At 43.1% G+C, this 11,405-nt stretch overlaps 1 protein-coding gene across 9 annotated transcripts; it reads right to left on the bottom strand.

Moving 5' to 3' along the window:
• Positions 1–847: 847 nt before the first annotated feature.
• On the bottom strand, positions 848–9,133 carry LOC118372680 (cyclic AMP-dependent transcription factor ATF-7-like). 9 transcript variants are annotated; one of them, XM_035758631.2, is made up of 13 exons: positions 9,071–9,133; positions 8,123–8,184; positions 7,905–8,001; positions 7,372–7,499; positions 7,116–7,274; positions 6,527–6,684; positions 6,353–6,446; positions 6,077–6,196; positions 5,668–5,838; positions 4,978–5,037; positions 4,617–4,805; positions 4,266–4,371; positions 848–4,033 (listed from the first exon to the last, which is right to left on the bottom strand). In XM_035758631.2, exons 2-13 carry the CDS (start codon positions 8,168–8,170, stop codon positions 3,801–3,803), a joined length of 1,563 nt encoding a protein of 520 aa, XP_035614524.1. In that variant the 5' UTR covers positions 8,171–8,184; positions 9,071–9,133; the 3' UTR covers positions 848–3,800. The 9 variants fall into 9 exon arrangements, with proteins under 9 accessions (XP_035614524.1, XP_035614523.1, XP_035614526.1 ...); XM_035758630.2 differs by having other exon boundaries at positions 8,884–9,114; XM_035758633.2 differs by having other exon boundaries at positions 7,128–7,274; positions 8,884–9,113.
• Positions 9,134–11,405: the final 2,272 nt, after the last annotated feature.

Raw genomic sequence — 11,405 nt, 5'->3', positions numbered from 1 at the left:
GAAGCCATTCTGGCTCGTGGTGGGCCAGTGCCCTATTAAAACAATTTATGGTGTTTCCTTTATTTTGGCAGTTACAGTTAGATATGGCTACTGATTATGAAGCTATGGTCCATGATATCCATCAGTCAGCTATTTCAATTTCATGACTAGATTAACATCCCAAGCTCATACAAATCATGGTGAAGTACACCATTTTAGGAGCTAATCCTAACTTCCACCAGAAATTGAATTTTCAGTTAGTCATTCATCAATGTCAAAAATCTACTTAGTGGAAGTTAGGATTCACACCTCACGGTCTTTACAGTCACACACAGGGTCTCTGATTTTCAAACATACAAAACATTAAGAATACCTGCTCTTTCCATGACAGACTAACCAGTAGAAAGTTATGATCCCTTATTAATGTCACTTGTTAAATCCACTTCAATCAGTGTAGATGAAGAGGAGTCAGGCTAAAGAATCATTTTTAAACCTTGAAACAATGTTTAAGTGCCTTTGAATAGGGTATGGTAGTAAGTGCCAGGATGGGCACGTGGTAATGACTAGAGTGGTATTAATGGAAAGGTATCAACAATTACATGATTTCCATGTGTTTGATGCCATTCCATTCACTCTGTTTCAGAAATTATGAGTCGTTCTCCCCTCGGCATCCTCCACTGGTACACACACCTCGTTTTCCGTGTGTGTACTTACGTACTCGGGCAACCAGTCCACTCGGGCCACCAGTTTTTGGCACCTGTGGCTGAGCACCCTGAGCCAGTACCGGATCAGACACCCCTTCTGCTCCTACTCGGTCATGGAGCTCTGCACCAAGGGGATAGGCACGCAGACAGAGATACTCAGCATGAAAATTATTAACCTGAAACCATTACATTATTTATTTTGCTGGAGATAGTTTATTAGTTGAGACTATACACAAGTTCATTTCACCTGCCTTAAGGTGGAATACATTTTTGGGAAAACTCCCTCAACACATTCTTAGAGACAATCAATTTCCACAATAGTTTGTAGAGGTTACACTGTTGAAGACAGACATTTCCCTCCTATTGACAGAACATGAGGGGACTGGTAACATGACAGGGTGGAGAAGCTACAGCAATAAAATGACATTAAAATATTGATGTGTTAAAAATAAAAAAAATACAAAAAGCTGAGGAAATAAACAATATGGTATTCCCCAAAGCTAAATGACAGTGGTAAAAACATAAAAGGACATCCCTCACTGACATTTCATGCCATATTCAAATTAAGAGTCTTAGAAAAGTGATATTCCAATAGACAGTAGTTTTTCAAATGGGGTAAAGCATCCGAGCCTAAGACATGATCTATAACTCAATATAGATGTTCCCTAATCCAGATATCCATTTTCTTTGATCACCTAGAATTTCAACCATTTTCATTGAATTAGAACAACCCATTCTACCACTGACTTCACTAAACATGCTTTGGCTAAACGCAGGAACATTAATATTGAATATAAAAATATATTGCACTACTTTTTCTTCAACTAACTTTAGCCTGGGTAAATTATTTATCTAATGAAGAGTTTGCTGATTATTACATAAAGTATAATCTAAAACCTAACCATTTCAAGTGTTACATTAGGACATTATCATTGTTTGCATCAGTCATTTGAAAAGCAGTATGTTAAAACCAGCGATAATATTAACAGACACCAGCACACAGACAGTGGTCTTCATCAGTGTCCTCTAATATCCATGCAGTCAATAAGTAGTTTCATACACGTTGCCAGAAAGCAGAATTCCTACGAGGTCAAAAAAAAAGGCCAGACTGACTGTATCCTTACTTTGGCTCACTCCATGACAAGGGGAAAACAATATGCACACACAATATTTCACACTTATTCAGCTCTAAAGATGATAAAAAATTTCCCAAGGATTAACAGCTGCATAAACAAGATAAATATGTAAGGAGAGATTTACACTGTAGACAGGGGAGAGAAGAATTGGAAATAGACAACAAAAACTACATTCTTTGATCGAGTGTGTGTATATGTCACGGGTGTGTGAGTATGTACATACACTTCTATATACAGTTGAAGTTGGAAGTTTACAGCCAAATACATTTCAACTCAGCATTTCACAATTCCTGACATTTAATTCTAGCAAAAATTCCCTGTTTTAGGTCAGTTAAGATCCCCACTTTATTTTAAGAATGTGAAATGTCAGAATAATAGCAGAGAATTTTTTATTTCAGTTAATTTTTTTCATCACATTCCCAGTGGGTCAGAGGTTTACATACACTCAATTAGTATTTGGTAGCATTGCCTTTAAATTGTTTAACTTCCACAAGCTTCCCACAGTAAGTTGGGTGAATTTTGGCGAATTCCTCCTGACAGAGCTGGTGTAACTGTGTCAGGTTTGTAGGCCTCCTTGCGCGCACACGCTTTTTCAGATCTACCCACAAGTTTTCTATAGGATTTGAGGTCAGGGCTTTGGGATAGCCCCTCCAATACCTTGACTGTTGTCCTTAAGCCATTTTGCCACAATTTCTATTTTTTGAAGTGCACCAGTCCCTTCTGCAGAAAGCACCCCCAAAACATGATGCTGCCACCCCCATGCTTCACGGTTGGGATGGTGTTCTTCGGCTTGCCTCTCCACCTCCAAACATAACAATGGTCATTATGGCCAAACAGTTCTATTTTTGTTTCATCAGACCAGAGGACATTTCTCAAAAAAGTACAATCTTTGTCACCATGTGCAGTTGCAAACCGTAGTCTGGCTTTTTTTAATGGCGGTTTTGGAGCAGTGGCTTCTTACTTGCTGAGCGGCCTTTCAGGTTATGACGTTTTACTGTGGATATAGATACTTTTGTACCCGTTTCCTCCAGCATCTTCACAAGGTCCTTTGCTGTGGTTCTGGGATTGATTTGCCCTTTTCACACCAAAGTACATTAATTTCTAGGAGACAGAACACGTCTCCTTCATGAGCGTTATGACGGCTGCGTGGTCCAATGGTGGTTGGTCCCAATAGTACTTGCGTACTATTGTTTGTACAGATGAACGTGGTACCTTCATGCGTTTGGAAATTGAGTCCAAGGATGAACCAGACTTGTGGAGGTCTACAATGTTTTTTTCTGAGGTCTTGGCTGACTTCTTTTGATTTTCCAAAGATGTCAAGCAAAGAGGCACCGAGTTTGAAGGTAGGCCTTGAAATACATCCACGGGTACACCACCAATTGACTTCAATTTGCCTATCAGAAGCTTCTAAAGCCATTACATAATTTTCTGAAATTTTCCAAGCTGTTTAAAAGGCATAGTCAACTTAGTGTGTGAAGTTTTGACCCACTGGAAATGTGATACAGTGAATAATAAGTGAAATAATCTGTCTGTAAAAAAATTGTTGGAAAAATGACTTGTGTCATACAAAGTAGATGTCCTAACTGACTTTCCAAAACTATAGTTTGTAAACAAGAAATGTTGGGAGTGGTTGAGAAACAAGTTAATGACTCCTACCTAAGTGTATGTAAACTTCCGACTTAAACTGTAGACAGTGACAGTGCATCCAAGCTAGGATCAATCAGAAAATGGGCCCAAGAGGCAGGACTACTCAGTCTGTTCAGTGATTATCATTGGCTGTGAGGCTATCAAGTGTGTCCAAGGTCATAGAGCGTAGGATGGAGAAAGATGAGGAGGGGAGTGAGAAGTACTATCAACAGGTGGAATTTCAGATTTCAAATCAGGTCCCTTTCTCTCTTTCAATCTCTTGCACACATCATTGTGCCAGTCCAGCCTCGTAAAGCCCAATGTAGAGTTCTTACTGGCTCCCTGCGCCTGCTCATCATCTGGGGGCCGGCTGCGGCTGTGTGGCCATGGGGACCCCTCCCTGCTGGGCCGCCCCCATGCCGCCCAGGACCGACATGGCTACTGCCTCAGCCGCGCGGACGCTCAGCCCGTTGACGGTGATGGCCCCAGGGCTGGGGGCAAGGGGCGAAGGCCCGTGCTGGATAACCGGGGCTGGGGAACCCATAGGCTCGGAGGGGGGGTCCCTGGAGTTCTCCTCTACTCCTGCAGCTACAGACAGAGAGAGAAACATTCACCCTTAAAGAGAGGTGAGAGGCAAGCAATAGATTAGATGGATGAGTTGGAGGTTGATCCTGGATTGATGGATCGGTAGGTAGGTAGAAGTACAGGTTGATGGAAAGGGGACAGAAATATTAGAGCCTAAATTAACAATCAAACAGATGGAGTGAATGAAATACTTGTGTGATTGATAGTTGATTCATGCATGGTTTGTCGACATTACCTACGTAGGCAGACTTCTTCTGCATGGCAGTGACAGGGCAGTCTTTGTGGGCCAGCAGCAGCTGTTTCAGTTGGGTGACCTCGTTCCTCAGCAGACCCACTTCATTCTGATAGAAACATAACACAAGACAATTTACACACAAAGTTGTTCTCAACCACTGATAAGCATACAATAACACCGCATGGGCAGGAGAATGATATTAGGGATCCTACCAGTATAATACAATCCCAGACGGGTTCAATGTTTTAAGTTTGCCTTTCTCTGCTGTTGTAATAGCCCAGTTACGGTCTATTGTAACTGACTGTAATAGACAGTCTAGGTCCAGTTACGGTTGTAGGGCGGTAGACTCACGGTCAAAGAAACATTCATGGTAGCCAGGTCCTCTGCCTTCCTCTCCAGAGAGCCGACCCACACCTTGCGTTTCTGTCGGCAGCGAGAAGCCGCCGCCCTGTTCCTCTCCAGGAAGCGCTGCCTCCTCTCGTCTGGGTCAACCTCCGCACCCCGCCGCCTCCTACCACCTGTGGGCTGGGCTGGGGACATCTGGGGAAGACGGGAGGGGAAGGTATTATACACTCTGGACTGGGTGTGTATGTATGAGAGAATGAGAAAGAATGCCAGAGTGCACAAGAGTGTGAGCTTGTGTGTGTGTGTGTGTGTGTAAAAGTGCATTTGCATGTGTATTTTAAAGTGTTTCCATGTATACGCCTCTCACCATCATGTCCTCTGAATGTAGACTATACCCAAATGGAGAGGAGGAGCCACTGCTGGTTTGCTGTGTGAGTATATGTAAATCATATAGGCATGAGAGTGTGCCTGTGCATATTTTAACTTAATGTTTGTGCACAAAAGTTTGGCAAATACATGCAAGCGACATGAGATCTAAGAACAAGATCCGCAATTTTATATTCCATTTTGTTGGACTCGAAACGATACCTTTCCATGTGCGGACTACACAGAAGTATCGCTCGAGCCCAAACAAATGGAATATAACGTTGTGGATAAAGTTTGGAATGACAACTTCATGGGTACAACATATAAAGACCTGCATCACTATACTGAGAGCATTGCAGTTCTAAAAAGGAAGTATTTGGGTGTTTTTGGAACCTTTATTGTAGTCCATATCTCTTATCAATACCTTTAGTTGCCAGCATATTTAATCTACAAAACATGTTTTGTAACAGCTTTTGGTTTGTTCAGTGTCCTTTCTAGTATGTTCATCATTTCTGGAGGTTGTCTGTCATTGCCACTAGCCCTTTAGGTTTTTCAAAGGGGACTCCTCACATCAGTTCTCGTATAAACTCGCCTCTAGTGACTGGGCTGCAGCCCTAACAGAGTGTAACAACCAGGGAGAACAGAAGCCTTTAGCAGATTCCACCTGACCCTTAGGTATTGTGTGTGTTACCTGTGGCTGTGCGGGAGAGGGTGTGTCAGTGTGCTGCGAGGGCTGCTGGCTCTGCTCATGTCTCTGGGGGACAATGGGGCTGGAACCTGCCCCCCCTGGGCCCTCTCCAGCCCCGTTCTGAGCCCCTGGGCCATGCTGCTGCTGTTGTTGGGTCAGCGCTGCCTTCAGCCTCTACAGAGAGTGGGAGGGATGGGGGGACACATAAATGTCATACAGACATCAACAACCTGCCTTCCTAGGGTTGTAAATCTACTGGTAATTTACCAAAATTACCACAGGTTTCAGTAACTTTAGTAATAAACAGTTACCGTTAACATTGCCTCCCTTTGCCTTCCACTGCCATGGGTAAGCCCACTGATATTTGTTTCTTAACTGTGTGTGTGTCCCTGCCGTTGCATGCGTCTCTCACCATCTTGGCCTCGGAGTGTAGACTATACCCAGATGGGGAGGAGGAGCCACTGCTGGTCCCACCAATCGGAGGGCCTGGAATCCCAGGGATGTTGGGCACCAAATTAAATGGCCTCGCCAGCTACAAATTACACATGAAGGGACAAAATAAGAGAAGACAAAATAACACCTACTAATGACCTGGCATTATAAAGACTTTCATGTTCATTAGACATTACTACTTTCACTCACAATGCTGATGTAAAAAGGGCATTATAAATAAATGTGATTCACTCACAGATATGACCGAGGTCATATTTGGGCTGGGGAGGAGAGGGACTGTCTGTCCGTTGGGGAGATGCATTACCAGCGGGAAGGAACCTGTCGGAGAGCTGAGAACAGGAGATAGATTAGTGTCAATCAAATAGACAGAGAGAACACAAACAAAGAGATCTTGGCAGATTAGACTCACCCCAGTTGTCTGTTGGAGGGCGGGGTTTGTGTGATGACAGAGGTTGGCGAGGGCAGAGTCGGGTGCAGGGGGTCGTAAACAAGGTGAATGGGAAGGGACCCTGGGCGTACGATAGTTGGCGTGGGGGCAGAGCTCACCACCGGCCGTGGAGGAGTCTCCTGTCAACACAAATCACATCCAGTCAGACAAGCTGCATTTGCACAGATAGCCCAATTGTGATATTTTTTACACTAATTGGTCTTTTGACCAATCACATCAGATCTTTCAAATCAGGTATTTTTCAGAGCTAAACTGTTTGGTCAAAAGACCACTTAGTGAAAAAAAAATCTGAATTGTAAACACAGCCTGAGAGAAACTCAGGTGAGAGTTGGACACTATAGGCCGCTGAGGTGAACCCACTAAGTTTCAGCTTTTTGCTGACATCTTTACTTGCCTCACAGCTAAGTGATTAATTTGCAGCCTCTCTTTGGCCACCACTGTTCCCTTCGCTCTCTCACTCAAATTACCATGAAAACTTGACAAGAGGAAAGCATACACAACGATTATCTGTTCAACCATACACCCAGTTCACCTGGCCCCCAGGTTGTACCTTTCCTCTCACCATTGGCTCTTTGCTGCTGTCCGACATGCTGGAGGTGGAGTCAGGACTGCCTGGTGGGGAGGAGTCGACCTCCAGAGGCCCCTCATCCTCTTCTTTCACCCCAGAGGGGGTCTGTAGGGGTGGGGCCGGAAGCTGGGGGGCCATGAGCTGTGTGGGGACCAACAACCAGACACACAACATTTATCAGTCGGTCAAACTACATGTTTAAAAATTGAACCCATCATATCCCCTCCATAATCCTCACCGGGTTTTTGTTCCTTTGGTCATCCTCATGGGCCTTCCGGAACTCCTGCTCGAAGGAGCTGGCCAGCTCGTTGAACAGACCCACCTCCTCACAGTTCTTCAGGAAGCGGGTGGGTGTGGGGGTCTGGTCTGGTTAGAGAGAGAGAGAGAGAGAGAGAGAGAGAGAGGGGAGAAATTGGCAACTTCCGGATGTTGCACACCGCGTTCAGCCAATCAGGTGGCAGCAGTCTTGTTTACTCTAGTCTGCAACATCAGGAAGTAGCATTAGCCAGTCTAGCATGGTGGTAGAACCATTACAGCGAGTTAAGGAGGAAACCGATGCCTTTGCAGCCTGAATGGGGGATGTTTTATGGGGGACACGAGTGTATAGCCAGCTGGGCTGACTGCATCGACACGAAGATGTAGTACGACATCAGGAAGAACTACGCCCTCTAGGGGTCTTGGTGCTAGTGTTTGTTTAATAGCTAGTCAAAAATATGTTCTAACATATAATTGCTTTATACAGTATAATTGAGAAATGTTAGAGGCAAGCACCTGCAATGATGACGGAGTCAGTTCTGGCAGGACCAAATTTCAGGGTCATCTCATGCTTGTGTTTGTGGACCGATAGATGGTCTTCATTAGTAAATCTCTGTGTACAAAGATAACACAAGACACTGGTGATAGACAGCAGATGGCTCCTGAAATCCAAGATATGTAAAAAGAGGTGAAAGAGTGGGGGGAAAAGAGAAAACGAGGGAAAGAGACCTTACCTGGCCACAGCCTGGGGCGGTGCACACAAAAGGTCGATCGTCCCCCATCTCACACAAAGAGCCTGCAATAAAGAGGTATAGGAAAGGAAGAGAATGGAACTGTGTTATTCTGTCTGCGTCTTACATCTAGGTAATAAAAAAAACGTTCTGTATTGGACAATAAATTAGGGTTAACAGATATATTCACATAAATAATGTTCATTACTTCCAATTAAAGTACTTTGTTTACATTACATAACACAAAGCCATGTTAATTATATTGGTGTAAAAAGTTAAATACATAACGTTGACTAGCTATCTAATGGTAAAATACGCCTACTGGTTAGCTGTCCTAGGTAAATGGCCTCCTTTCGGCTAACTGTCAACAAACAGCGCAGTCTCAGCACAGAAACAAGCTAACAGAAGCTGCTAGCTAGCAAGGTAACGAACTAGCTAGCTAGCCATCTTGCCCCTTCCTTGTTAGCTAGCTAGCCACGGGCCAATGATTACAACAGCACTTTAAGTTAACGCTAGATATAACGTCAGCAAGATAATGTCAGATAGGATGAAGAACGGACCACGTTATTCAATATCTGACAGGCCATTAGCATTATCACCAGATTGTCTGCTGTACTGTCTGTACCAAACCATCAGCCACCATTGGCAATCACGGCCGAGCGAATTTAAAGGGCTTCTTGCGGTCGCTGTTATTGCTAAGCTAGTTTATTGATTTTTTTCAGCTAACTTGCTAACGCCTTGCCATAGAGGATAACGTTACTTACTGTACACAACACCCAGTCACACAGGCAGGCTAGCTGGCTAGGGCACTGACACAATTTGAGGCGCGTCAAATAAGTATTTCAGAAAGGGGAAGGTATATGTGACAGAAGGTCAATTGTTCCACGACAAAGTATTTTCGGTAACATCTTGATATCTGAACACGAGCAAGTCTAATGTTTACAAACTCACCCAACGTCCCTGGCTAGCTACCTATCCGCTGCGGTGAAATAGCGCGAGAAGTGAAAATATTCAATTTCTTACGTAATGGGATGGCTGAAAAAATCGAATACTACAAACATGAGGCTTGAATGTGTCCTCTAATCACATCTAAAGACTGAGAGACCTGCAATTGTTTTTTTCATGACACTTTCATCTAAATATAACATATTGTATGTTTGATGTAAGTGATGGCAGAATATTTTCTACTTGTGGAAAAGTGCAATCCCCATGGTATCCATGCAACAGATGGCATCAAATCTGTCAAAAATCATCTAACTACTTTGTTTATACACTCAAGTCACATACCATATTTTAAATCCTAAGCAACCAGTCAATACCATGTGAGAACAAGCCTCTCTCTGAGGATTTTCAAGATCCAAAGAATGACATGAGTCAACTCACTGCCTTGTCATTTGTTGGTGATTGAACCAGTTTGACCCATAGCCAGATCAAGGTCAAACGAAACACAATACCTTGCTCTTGTTAAAGCTTTTAGAAACAATTTTTAAAAATCAACAAAAATAGGGGATCATAATTTAAGACCAATGCTTGTTAAAAAAAAACTTTGATGCAAAACAGTAAATAAAACAACCCCAAAGACAACCATGTAATAGCGGGTTCCTCCTAAGCCAATGTCACAGATCGTAACAGTTAGAGTCCAAAGTATGCATCCCAAATGGCACCCTATAGAATAGAATTACTTCATTTTTCTCTTTTTAAGAGGAAAGATACTCTGTAGCAACAATATTCACACGAAAAGATAAATCTAATGTCATATGCTTCGTAAACAATGGGTGCAGACTAACAGTAAAATGCTTACTTACGGGCCTTTCCCAAAAATTCTGAGAAAAAGAGAAATAGAAAAATAACACAAGAAATAAATACACAATGGGTAACAATAACTTGGCTATATACAGTTGTGGCCAAAAGTTGAGAATGACACAAATATTAATTTCAACAAAGTTTGCTGCTTCAGTGTCTTTATATATTTTTGTCAGATGTTACTACGGAATACTGAAGTATAATTACAAGCATTTCATATGTGTCAAAGGCTTTTATTGACAATTACATGAAGTTGATGCAAAGAGTCAATATTTGCAGTGTTGACCCTTCTTTTTCAAGACCTCTGCAATCCACCCTGGCATGCTGTCAATTAACTTCTGGGCCACATCCTGACTGATGGCCGCCCATTCTTGCATAATCAAAGCTTGGAGTTTGTCAGAATTTGTGAGTTTTTATTTGTCCACCCGCCTCTTGAGGATTGACAACAAGTTCTCAATGGGATTAAGGTCTGGGGAGTTTCCTGGCTATGGACCCAAAATATCAATGTTTTGTTCCCCGAGCCACTTAGTTATCACTTTTGCCTTATGGTAAGGTGCTCCATCATGCTGGAAAAGGCATTGTTCGTCACCAAACTGTTCCTGGGTGGTTGGGAGAAGTTGCTCTCGGAGGATGTGTTGGTACCATTCTTTATTCATGGCTGTGTTCTTAAGCAAAATTGTGAGTAAACCCACTCCCTTGGCTGGCATGACACAGGACTGATGGTAGTGCTCACCTTGTCTTCTCTGGACAAGCTTTTTTCCCAGATGCCCCAAACAATCAGAAAGGGGATTCATAAGAGAAAATGACTTTACCCCAGTCCTCAGCAGTCCAATCCCTGTACCTTTTGCAGTATATCAGTTTGTCCCTGATGTTTTCCCTAGAGAGAAGTGGCTTCTTTGCTGCCCTTCCTGACACCAGGCCATCCTCCAAAATTGCAATTGCAAGTCATCTGATCACTCATTACATTCTGGTGTATATGCAAATTGCCATCATACAAACTGAGGCAGTAGACTGTGAAAATTAATATTTGTGTCATCCTCAAAACTTTTGGCCACGACTGTCTACGGGGTACCAGTACTGAGTCAATGTGCAGGGGTACTAGGTAACTGAGGTAGATATGTACATATAGGTAGGCTTAAAGTGACTAGGCAACAGGATAAACAGTAGCATATGCGAGTCAAAAGAGTTAGTACAAAAGGGGCAATGCAGCTAAATAGTCCAGATAGCTATTGGTTAACTAACTATTTAGCAGTCTTATGGCTTGGGGGTAGAAGCTGTTCAGGGTCCTGTTGGTTCAAGGCTTGGATAAGTGCCACTTGCTGTGTGGTAGCAGAGAGAACAGTATGACTTGGGTAGCTGGAGACATTTAACATTTTTAGGGCCTTCCTGACACAGCCTGGTTTAGGGGTCCTGGATGGCAGGAAGCTCGGCCCCAGCGACGTACAAGATAAATACCATACATGGTATATAGAAGATTGAGTTA

The sequence above is a fragment of the Oncorhynchus keta genome, chromosome 21 (genome assembly GCF_023373465.1).
Source record: "Oncorhynchus keta strain PuntledgeMale-10-30-2019 chromosome 21, Oket_V2, whole genome shotgun sequence".
NCBI lineage: Eukaryota > Metazoa > Chordata > Actinopteri > Salmoniformes > Salmonidae > Oncorhynchus > Oncorhynchus keta.
This window is presented reverse-complemented; position numbering and strand designations above follow the sequence as displayed.

What these genes read in the sequence shown, in the direction of transcription:
- LOC118372680 (XM_035758631.2), bottom strand. Translation starts at nt 8,170, where the DNA reads ATGGGGGACGATCGACCTTTTGTGTGCACCGCCCCAGGCTGTGGCCAG. An exon ending in CCGCCCCAGGCTGTGGCCAG is followed by an intron (nt 8,002 to 8,122) that starts GTAAGGTCTCTT and finishes CTTTGTACACAG; the next exon opens with AGATTTACTAATGAAGACCA. An exon ending in CCATGAATGTTTCTTTGACC is followed by an intron (nt 4,372 to 4,616) that starts GTGAGTCTACCG and finishes TGTTTCTATCAG; the next exon opens with AATGAAGTGGGTCTGCTGAG.